Consider the following 12,568-nt stretch of genomic DNA (forward strand, 5'->3'; position numbering starts at 1 on the left):
ATTATAGTAGTTATATTCTTGTACATAGGAGCAATATTATAGTAGTTATATTCTTGTACATAGGAGCAGTATTATAGTAGTTATATTCCTGTACATAGGGGCAGTATTATAGTAGTTATATTCTTGTACATAAGAGCAGTATTATAGTAGTTATATTCTTGTATATAGGGGGCAGTATTATAGTAGTTATATTCTTGTACATAGAGGCAGTATTATAGTAGTGATATTCTTGTACATAGGAGCAGTATTATAGTAGTTATATTCTTGTACATAGGGGCAGTATTATAGGAGTTATATTCTTGTACATAGAGGCAGTATTATGGTAGTTATATTCTTGTACATAGAGGCAGTATTATGGTAGTTATATTCTTGTACATAGGGGGCAATATTATAGTAGTTATAATCTTGTACATAGTAGCAGTATTATAGTAGTTATATTCTTGTACATAGGAGCAGTATTATAGTAGTTATATTATTGTACATAGGGGGCAGTATTATAGTAGTTATATTCTTTTACATAGGGGCAGTATTATAGGAGTTATATTCTTGTACATAGGGGCAGTATTATAGGAGTTATATTCTTGTACATAGGGGCAGTATTATAGGAGTTATATTCTTGTACATAGGGGGCAATATTATAGTAGTTATATTCTTGTACTTAGGAGCAGTATTATAGTAGTTATATTCTTGTACATAGAGGCAGTATTATAGTAGTTATATTCTTGTACATAGGAGCAGTATTATAGTAGTTATATTATTGTACATAGGGGGCAGTATTATAGTAGTTATATTATTGTACATAGGGGGCAGTATTATAGTAGTTATATTCTTGTACATAGGGGCAGTATTATAGTAGTTATATTCTTGTACATAGGGGGCAATATTATAGTAGTTATATTCTTGTACATAGAGGCAGTATTATAGTAGTTATATTCTTATACATAGGGGCAGTATTATAGGAGTTATATTCTTGTACATAGAGGCAGTATTATAGTAGTTATATTTTTATACATAGGGGCAGTATTATAGTAGTTATATTCTTGTACATAGGAGCAGTATTATAGTAGTTATTTTCTTGTACATAGAGGCAGTATTATAGTAGTTATATTCTTGTACATAGGGGCAGTATTATAGTAGTTATATTCTTGTACATAGGAACAGTATTATAGTAGTTATATTATTGTACGTAGGAGCAGTATTATAGTAGTTATATTCTTGTACATAGAGACAGTATTATAGTAGTTATATTCTTGTACATAGGAGCAGTATTATAGTAGTTATATTCTTGTACATAGGGGCAGTATTAACCCCTTCATGACCGGGGGATTTTTTCGTTTTTCCGTGTTCGTTTTTCGCTCCCCTCCTTCCCAGAGCCATAACTTTTTTATTTTTCCGTCAATTTGGCCATGTGAGGGCTTATTTTTTGCGGGACGAGTTGTACTTTTGATCGACATCATTGGTTTTAGCATGTCGTGTACTAGAAAACGGGAAAAAAATTCCAAGTGCGGTGAAATTGCAAAAAAAGTGCAATCCCACATTGGTTTTTTGTTTGGCTTTTTTGCTAGGTTCACTAAATGCTAAAAATGACCTGCCATTATGATTCTCCAGGTCATTACGAGTTCATAGACACCAAACATGACTAGGTTATTTTCTATCTAAGTGGTGAAAAAAAATTCCAAACTTTGCTAAAAAAAAAAAAAAAAAAATTGCGCCATTTTCCGATACTCGTAGCGTCTCCATTTTTCATCATCTGGGGTCGATTGAGGGCTTATTTTTTGCGTGCCGAGATGACGTTTTTAATAATAGCATTTCGGTGCAGATACGTTCTTTTGATCGCCCGTTATTGCATTTTAATGCAATGTCGCGGTGACCAAAAAAACGTAATTCTGGCGTTTTGAGTTTTTATCCCGCTACGCTGTTTAGCGATCAGGTTAATACTTTTTTTTAATTGATAGATCGGGCGATTCTGAGCGCGGCGATACCAAATATGCGTAGATTTGATATTTTTTTTATTGATTTATTTTGATTGGGGCGAAAGGGGGGTGATTTAAACTTTTATGTTTTTTTTATTTTTTTCACATTTTTTTAAACTTTTTTTTTTAACTTTTGCCATGCTTCAATAGCCTCCATGAGAGGCTAGAAGCAGGCATAGCACGATCGGCTCTGCTACATAGCAGCGATCTGCTGATCGCTGCTATGTAGCAGAATTGCACGTGTGCTGTGAGCGCCGACCACAGGGTGGCGCTCACAGCGACGGGCAATCATTAACCATAGAGGTCTCAAGGACCTCTATGGTTACCATTCACAAGCATCGCCGACCCCCGATCATGTGACGGGGGTCGGCGATGACGTCATTTCCGGCCGCCTGGCCGGAAGCGGTAGTTAAATGCCGCTGTCTGCGTTTGACAGCGGCATTTAACTAGTTAATAGGTGCGGGCAGATCGCGATTCTGCCCGCGCCTATTACGGGCACATGTCAGCTGTTCAAAACAGCTGACATGTCCCGGCTTTGGTGCGGGCTCACCGCGGAGCCCTGCATCAAAGCAGGGGAGCCGGCATCGGACGGTATAGTACGTCCGATGCCGGTAAGGGGTTATAGTAGTTATATTCTTGTACATAGAGGCAGTATTATAGTAGTTATATTCTTGTACATAGAGGCAGTATTATAGTAGTTATATTATTGTACATAGGAGCAGTATTATAGTAGTTATATTCTTGTACATAGAGGCAGTATTATAGTAGTTACATTCTTGTATATAGGGGCAGTATTATAGTAGTTATATTCTTGTACATAGGAGCAGTATTATAGTAGTTATATTCTTGTACATAGAGGCAGTATTATAGTAGTTACATTCTTGTATATAGGGGCAGTATTATAGTAGTTATATTCTTGTACATAGGGGCAGTATTATAGTAGTTATATTCTTGTACATAGGGGCAGTATTATAGTAGTTATATTCTTGTATATAGGGAGCAGTATTATAGTAGTTATATTCTTGTACATAGGAGCAGTATTATAGTAGTTATATTCTTGTATATAGGGAGCAGTATTATAGTAGTTATATTCTTGCTTACACTGTCAGTATTATACTTCTTGCTAACACTGTAGTGCCTTATGTTCAGAGAAGGGAATCGTCTCTCATACATTTTTCTGTGTATTAATAAGGTCGGCTTTTTGCCTCTACCTCTGCAATATCAAGAAAAGCGCAAGCGCCATTTGTAATATATGTAACGAATGAGAAAGGCTTTAATTGCTGCATAGATTATAAACTGCATGGTATATCTTATGTTTATTCATCTTATAAGATATCATATTCTGACATCCAATCTATAGAAATAGCGCTTACCTTTCTGTAGGTCTTAGGGTTACGGTTGTAATAATGGATGAAGTAAGGCCCACAGAAACCTGTGACCTGCCATGAATTTGTTATCCCCTATAATAATTCCCTCTGTCAGTGATTTTCTCCTTCACTTACTGTATTCTATGTTTTTCTTCACCTTTTTAGATTTTATTATACTGAACAGTATATATACAGCAATATGATATCGGACCAGCAGGTGGCGACTGTCACAATAGATAAATACTGTATATATCAGAGTATTCACTTAGCAGATAACACTTTTGGCCATTATATATGTGAATGTATCAGGCACTAAAGCTAGAAAAAAACCATTTATATATTCTAATAATATTTTGTATAAGTGCCCACTGTATACCCACTGCCACTATTCCAAAACCACAATGACTGCACACATGATTTCAGCATTTTTTGGCTTGTGAAAAAGTACCATGCATTTTTAACAAGAAATTTTGGGTGATTATTTTTTTATATATTTTTTTCATGCATTTATCCACATGGAGGGCAAGGGACCCCTGTTCTGGTTATCATGGGGGTCCTATTGATTGGTGCTGGAAGCGGTGGTTTTATTGCTATGTGTGAAATTACCCAGCGGAAAAGATAAACTGGACCAAAGGGAAGTCGGAACTGTAGTGTCAAGTCAAGCCCTCTGTTGTGCTCCATGTTGTATTATGGCGGCGGCCCAGCCATGGATCAATTACATTATCTCCCTAGACCTAGTTAAGGTCCATTAAGGCTACTTTCACACTGCTGATACCATCCTGGACATAGCAGAGGGAAAGGAAACAATCAGCAGTGTCCAGGATAAAATCAGCAGAGGGAAAGGAAACAGTCAGCAATGTCCAGGATAAAATCAGCAGAGGGAAAGGAAACAGTCAGCAATGTCCAGGATAAAATCAGCAGAGGGAAAGGAAACAGTCAGCAATGTCCAGGATAAAATCAGCAGAGGGAAAGGAAACAGTCAGCAATGTCCAGGATAAAATCAGCAGAGGGAAAGGAAACAGTCAGCAATGTCCAGGATAAAATCAGCAGAGGGAAAGGAAACAGTCAGCAATGTCCAGGATAAAATCAGCAGAGGGAATGGAAACAGTCAGCAATGTCCAGGATAAAATCAGCAGAGGGAATGGAAACAGTCAGCAATGTCCAGGATAAAATCAGCAGAGGGAAAGAAAACAGTTAGCAGATACCATCCTGGACATTGCTGATGGTTTCCTTTCCCTCTGCTGATACCATCCTGGACATTGCTGACGGTTTCCTTTCCCTCTGCTGATACCATCCTGGACATTGCTGACTGTTTCCTTTCTCTCTGCTGATACTATCCTGAACATTGCTGACTGTTTCCTTTCCCTCTGCTGATACCATCCTTGGAACTGCTGACTGTTTCCTTTCCCTCTGCTGATACCATCCTGGACATAGCAGAGGAAAATGAAATAGTCAGCAATGTCCAGGATGGTATCAGTAGAGGGAAAGGAAACAGTCAGCAATGTCCAGAATGGGATCAGCAGAGAGAAATGAAACAGTCAGCAATGTGCAGGATAAAATCAGCAGAGGGAAAGGAAACAGTTAGCAGATACCATCCTGGACATTGCTGATGGTTTCCTTTCCCTCTGCTGAGACCATCCTGGACATTGCTGACTGTTTCCTTTCCCTCTGCTGATACTATCCTGGACATTGCTGACTGTTTCCTTTCCCTCTGCTGATACCATCCTGGACATTGCTGTTTCTTTTCCCTCTTCTCATACCATCCTGGACATTGCTGACTGTTTCCTTTCCCTCTTCTCATACCATCCTGGACATTGCTGACTGTTTCCTTTCCCTCTGCTGATACTATCCTGGACATTGCTGACTGTTTCCTTTCCCTCTGCTGATACCATCCTGGACATTGCTGTTTCTTTTCCCTCTTCTCATACCATCCCGGACATTACTGACTGTTTCTTTTCCCTCTTCTCATACCATCCTGGACAATGCTGACTGTTTCCTTTCCCTCTGCTGATACCATCCTGGACATTGCTGACTGTTTCCTTTCCCTCTGCTGATACCATCCTGGACGTTGCTGACTGTTTCCTTGTCCACCCTTCTTTCATGCTAGAAGTCATGAGTCGATGAGGACAGTTGTCTGGACAGGTTTGGGCTACATCAGGGGGTCTATTCTTGCCCCCCACACCTTGATATCTTGCAGGGGTTCGTTAGGAAGATACTTTCGCATTAATCTTCTGTGTAAGTCCTCGGCCATAAAGCGTTGCCATTTGCCCCCCAGCAGTGGGAGCCCCATTTTCTTCTGCGCCCCTATGCAGCTGCCTCCTGGTATGTTACACTGTATCCATCACCTCTAGGCTCCAGGCTTTGTTACAATGTGTCAGGGTCTGCTGCTCCCTGTAGAGCTGATGCCCAGTGGGTCCAGATCCTGCCTATTGGGGGCATTGCTGGGCTGAGATCACACATCCTCCATGCACCAGGCACATCAGCAGCACATGGACTAAGTTGCCTGGCAGCAGCACCTCCTTCAGTCTTCCTCATCCTTCCTCCTCCTCCCCTGGCAGCACATTTCTTGCTCTCCACAAGTGTCCTGTGTGCCGGGGGAATGCATGGCAGAGGCTGCAGCCTGGCACAGTGTTGCTGACAGTGGGCAGGTCTGTGCCCAGCTTTGTGCCCATGTGCAGGGCAGCATTTGTCACTCTGAGGACTGCAGTGCTGGAGTCATACCCTGGAGGAGGCTGATGCCCTGCGCAGGGACCTGGAGGCTGGAGGACACTTTCCTGGGGTCCTGGCTGCATGGACTGAGCCCTGATCCTTCTTCTCTTCTGGGGGCACCATGGCATTTACTTTCGCTGCCTTCTGCTACATGTTGTCCCTGGTCCTCTGCGCTGCTCTCATCTTCTTTGCAATTTGGCATGTAAGTAATGGGCATGGGGGCTGGCAGGGGCATGGCAAGGGGCTATGCACGTTGGGGCACAGAAAGTAGCAGGGGCAAATATAGGAATTATGTATATGGGGGCACAGTGGGTAGTACCATTCTATTCAGGAATTCTGGGTATATGGGCACAGAAGTGACAGGGGCAGATCCAGGGGTTATAAGTGAGACACAGAGGCATATCCAGGAGTTAGGTCAATAGTGGTATATTGGGTGGTATGGGCATATTCTGGAGGCACAGGGAGTGGCAGGGCATCTCCAAATCATTTGCTTACAGAAAACAGAGGGTGATGCTGGTATATATAGGAATTATGTCCATAGGGCACAGAGGATGGCAGGGGCACATCCAGGGATAATGTGAGTAATGGCACAGAGGATGGCAGGGGCACATCCAGGAATAATGTGAGTAATGGCACAGAGGATGGCAGGGGCACATCCAAGTATTATGTGAGTAATGGCACACAGGATGGCAGGGGCACATCCAGGAATAATGTGAGTAATGGCACAGAGGATGGCAAGGGCACATCCAAGTATTATGTGAGTAATGGCACAGAGGATGGCAGGGGCAGATCCAGGGGTTATAAGTAAGACACAGAGGCATATCCAGGAGTTAGGTAAATAGTGGTATATTGGGTGGTATGGGCATATTCTGGAGGCACAGAGAGTGGCAGGGCATCTCCAAATCATTTGCTTACAGAAAACAGAGGGTGATGCTGGTATATATAGGAATTATGTCCATAGGGCACAGAGGATGGCAGGGGCACATCCAGGAATAATGTGAGTAATGGCACAGAGGATGGCTGGGGCACATCCAGGAATAATGTGAGTAATGGCACAGAGGATGGCAGGGGCATATCCAGGAATAATGTGAGTAATGGCACAGAGGATGGCAGGGGCACATCCAGGGATAATGTGAGTAATGGCACAGAGGATGGCAGGGGCGCATCCAGGGATAATGTGAGTAATGGCACAGAGGATGGCAGGGGCATATCCAGGAATAATGTGAGTAATGGCACAGAGGATGGCAGGGGCACATCCAGGAATAATGTGAGTAATGGCACAGAGGATGGCAGGGGCACATCCGGGGATAATGTGAGTAATGGCACAGAGGATGGCAGGGGCACATCCAGGAATAATGTGAGTAATGGCACAGAGGATGGCAGGGGCACATCCAGGGATAATGTGAATGGTGGCACAGAGGATGGCAGGGGCACATCTGGGGATAATGTGAATGGTGGCACAGAGGATGGCAGGGGCACATCCGGGGATAATGTGAATGGTGGCACAGAGGATGGCAGGGGCACATCCAGGAATAATGTGAGTAATGGCACAGAGGATGGCAGGGGCACATCCAGGAATAATGTGAGTAATGGCACAGAGGATGGCAGGGGCACATCCAGGAATAATGTGAGTAATGGCACAGAGGATGGCAGGGGCACATCCAGGGATAATGTGAATGGTGGCACAGAGGATGGCAGGGGCACATCTGGGGATAATGTGAATGGTGGCACAGAGGATGGCAGGGGCACATCCAAGTATTATGTGAGTAATGGCACACAGGATGGCAGGGGCACATCCAGGGATAATGTGAGTAATGGCACAGAGGATGGCAGGGGCACATCCAGGGATAATGTGAGTAATGGCACAGAGGATGGCAGGGGCACATCCAGGTATAATGTGAGTAATGGCACAGAGGATGGCAGGGGCGCATCCAGGAATAATGTGAGTAATGGCACAGAGGATGGCATGGGCACATCCAGGTATAATGTGAGTAATGACACAGAGGATGGCAGGGGCACATCCAAGTATTATGTGAGTAATGGCACAGAGGATGGCAGGGGCACATCCAGGGATAATGTGAGTAATGGCACAGAGGATGGCAGGGGCGCATCCAGGGATAATGTGAGTAATGGCACAGAGAATGGCAGGGGCACATCCAGGGATAATGTGAGTAATGGCACAGAGGATGGCAGGGGCACATCCAGGGATAATGTGAGTAATGGCACAGAGGATGGCAGGGGCACATCCAGGTATAATGTGAGTAATGACACAGAGGATGGCAGGGGCACATCCAAGTATTATGTGAGTAATGGCACAGAGGATGGCAGGGGCACATCCAAGTATTATGTGAGTAATGGCACAGAGGATGGCAGGGGCACATCCAGGGATAATGTGAGTAATGGCACAGAGGATGGCAGGGGCACATCCAGGGATAATGTGAATGGTGGCACAGAGGATGGCAGGGGCACATCTGGGGATAATGTGAATGGTGGCACAGAGGATGGCAGGGGCACATCCAAGTATTATGTGAGTAATGGCACACAGGATGGCAGGGGCACATCCAGGGATAATGTGAGTAATGGCACAGAGGATGGCAGGGGCACATCCAGGAATAATGTGAGTAATGGCACAGAGGATGGCAGGGGCACATCCAGGAATAATGTGAATGCTGGCACAGAGGATGGCAGGGGCACATCCGGGGATAATGTGAATGGTGGCACAGAGGATGGCAGGGGCACATCCAGGAATAATGTGAGTAATGGCACAGAGGATGGCAGGGGCACATCCAGGAATAATGTGAGTAATGGCACAGAGGATGGCAGGGGCACATCCAGGGATAATGTGAGTAATGGCACAGAGGATGGCAGGGGCACATCCAGGGATAATGTGAATGGTGGCACAGAGGATGGCAGGGGCACATCTGGGGATAATGTGAATGGTGGCACAGAGGATGGCACGGGCACATCCAAGTATTATGTGAGTAATGGCACACAGGATGGCAGGGGCACATCCAGGGATAATGTGAGTAATGGCACAGAGGATGGCAGGGGCACATCCAGGGATAATGTGAGTAATGGCACAGAGGATGGCAGGGGCACATCCAGGTATAATGTGAGTAATGGCACAGAGGATGGCAGGGGCGCATCCAGAAATAATGTGAGTAATGGCACAGAGGATGGCATGGGCACATCCAGGTATAATGTGAGTAATGACACAGAGGATGGCAGGGGCACATCCAAGTATTATGTGAGTAATGGCACAGAGGATGGCAGGGGCACATCCAGGGATAATGTGAGTAATGGCACAGAGGATGGCAGGGGCGCATCCAGGGATAATGTGAGTAATGGCACAGAGAATGGCAGGGGCACATCCAGGGATAATGTGAGTAATGGCACAGAGGATGGCAGGGGCACATCCAGGGATAATGTGAGTAATGGCACAGAGGATGGCAGGGGCACATCCAGGTATAATGTGAGTAATGACACAGAGGATGGCAGGGGCACATCCAAGTATTATGTGAGTAATGGCACAGAGGATGGCAGGGGCACATCCAAGTATTATGTGAGTAATGGCACAGAGGATGGCAGGGGCACATCCAGGGATAATGTGAGTAATGGCACAGAGGATGGCAGGGGCACATCCAGGGATAATGTGAATGGTGGCACAGAGGATGGCAGGGGCACATCTGGGGATAATGTGAATGGTGGCACAGAGGATGGCAGGGGCACATCCAAGTATTATGTGAGTAATGGCACACAGGATGGCAGGGGCACATCCAGGGATAATGTGAGTAATGGCACAGAGGATGGCAGGGGCACATCCAGGGATAATGTGAGTAATGGCACAGAGGATGGCAGGGGCACATCCAGGTATAATGTGAGTAATGGCACAGAGGATGGCAGGGGCGCATCCAGGAATAATGTGAGTAATGGCACAGAGGATGGCAGGGACACATCCAGGTATAATGTGAGTAATGACACAGAGGATGGCAGGGGCACATCCAAGTATTATGTGAGTAATGGCACAGAGGATGGCAGGGGCACATCCAGGGATAATGTGAGTAATGGCACAGAGGATGGCTGGGGCACATCCAGGAATAATGTCAATGGTGGCACAGAGGATGACAGGGGCATATCCAGGGATAATGTGAGTAATGGCACAGAGGATGGCTGGTGCACATCCAGGAATAATGTCAATGGTGGCACAGAGGATGGCAGGGGCATATCCAGGGATAATGTGAGTAATGGCACAGAGGATGGCAGGGGCGCATCCAGGGATAATGTGAGTAATGGCACAGAGAATGGCAGGGGCACATCCAGGGATAATGTGAGTAATGGCACAGAGGATGGCAGAGGCACATCCAGGGATAATGTGAGTAATGGCACAGAGGATGGCAGGGGCACATCCAGGTATAATGTGAGTAATGACACAGAGGATGGCAGGGGCACATCCAAGTATTATGTGAGTAATGGCACAGAGGATGGCAGGGGCACATCCAAGTATTATGTGAGTAATGGCACAGAGGATGGCAGGGGCACATCCAGGGATAATGTGAGTAATGGCACAGAGGATGGCTGGGGCACATCCAGGAATAATGTCAATGGTGGCACAGAGGATGACAGGGGCATATCCAGGGATAATGTGAGTAATGGCACAGATGATGGCTGGTGCACATCCAGGAATAATGTCAATGGTGGCACAGAGGATGGCAGGGGCATATCCAGGGATAATGTGAGTAATGGCACAGAGGATGGCAGGGGCGCATCCAGGGATAATGTGAGTAATGGCACAGAGAATGGCAGGGGCACATCCAGGGATAATGTGAGTAATGGCACAGAGGATGGCAGAGGCACATCCAGGGATAATGTGAGTAATGGCACAGAGGATGGCAGAGGCACATCCAGGGATAATGTGAGTAATGGCACAGAGGATGGCAGGGGCACATCCAGGTATAATGTGAGTAATGACACAGAGGATGGCAGGGGCACATCCAAGTATTATGTGAGTAATGGCACAGAGGATGGCAGGGGCACATCCAAGTATTATGTGAGTAATGGCACAGAGGATGGCAGGGGCACATCCAGGAATAATGTGAGTAATGGCACAGAGGATGGCAGGGGCACATCCAGGAATAATGTGAGTAATGGCACAGAGGATGGCAGGGGCACATCCAGGGATAATGTGAGTAATGGCACAGAGGATGGCAGGGGCACATCCAGGAATAATGTCAATGGTGGCACAGAGGATGACAGGGGCATATCCAGGGATAATGTGAGTAATGGCACAGAGGATGGCAGGGGCACATCCAGGAATAATGTGAATGGTGGCACAGAGGATGGCAGGGGCACATCCACGAATAATGTGAATGGTGGCACAGAGGATGGCAGGGGCACATCCAGGAATGATGGCACAGAGGATGGCAGGGGCACATCCAGGAATGATGGCACAGAGGATGGCAGGGGCACATCCGGGGATAATGTGAATGGTGGCACAGAGGATGGCAGGGGCACATCCAGGAATGATGGCACAGAGGATGGCAGGGACACATCCAGGAATGATGGCACAGAGGATGGCAGGGGCACATCCAGGGATAATGTGAATGCTGGCACAGCGGATGGCAGGGGCACATCCAGGAATAATGTGAATGGTGGCACAGAGGATGGCAGGGGCATATCCAGGGATAATGTGAGCGATGGCACAGGGGATGGCAGGGGCACATCCAGGGATAATGTGAATGGTGGCACAGAGGATGGCAGGGGCATATCCAGGGATAATGTGAATGGTGGTACAGAGGATGGCAGGGGCACATCCAGGAATGATGGCACAGAGGATGGCAGGGGCACATCCGGGGATAATGTGAATGGTGGCACAGAGGATGGCAGGGGCACATCCAGGAATGATGGCACAGAGGATGGCAGGGACACATCCAGGAATGGTGGCACAGGGGATGGCAGGGGCACATCCAGGAATGGTGGCACAGGGGATGGCAGGGGCACATCCAGGAATAATGTGAATGGTGGCACAGAGGATGGCAGGGGCACATCCAGGAATAATGTGAATGGTGGCACAGAGGATGGCAGGGGCACATCCAGGAATAATGTGAATGGTGGCACAGAGGATGGCAGGGGCACATCTGGAGATAATGTGAATGGTGGCACAGAGGATGGCAGGGGCACATCCAGGGATAATGTGAATGGTGGCACAGAGGATGGCAGGGGCACATCCAGGAATAATATGAATGGTGGCACAGAGGATGGCAGGGGCACATCCAGGAATGATAGCACAGAGGATGGCAGGGGCACATCCAGGAATAATGTGAATGGTGGCACAGAGCATGGCAGGGGCACGTCCAGGAGCTATGCGAGCAGTGGAGTCTAGGGTGGCAGGAATATACCCGTTTGCATGGTGTCAGTGTATCCGGGGTTCATGTCTGGTACTCAGGGCTTGTCATCCAGGAGTCATGTGCCATGGAGGGTGGCTGGTCTGTCCTGGATAGGGTATACCATGGGTAAGGGTAG

At 46.5% G+C, this 12,568-nt stretch overlaps 1 protein-coding gene across 1 annotated transcript in view; it reads left to right on the plus strand.

The window, feature by feature from the left end:
- Positions 1-5,827: 5,827 nt before the first annotated feature.
- CNIH3 (cornichon family AMPA receptor auxiliary protein 3) overlaps positions 5,828-12,568 on the plus strand; it is a 78,614-nt gene continuing 71,873 nt past the window's right edge. Inside the window, exon 1 of the mRNA XM_069768424.1 lies at positions 5,828-6,251. Coding sequence (XP_069624525.1) covers positions 6,171-6,251 — 81 coding nt within the window. The 5' untranslated portion in view covers positions 5,828-6,170. The remainder of the gene's footprint in view (positions 6,252-12,568) is intronic.

Source organism: Ranitomeya imitator, chromosome 5, assembly GCF_032444005.1.
Source record: "Ranitomeya imitator isolate aRanImi1 chromosome 5, aRanImi1.pri, whole genome shotgun sequence".
NCBI classification, from domain to species: Eukaryota; Metazoa; Chordata; class Amphibia; order Anura; family Dendrobatidae; genus Ranitomeya; species Ranitomeya imitator.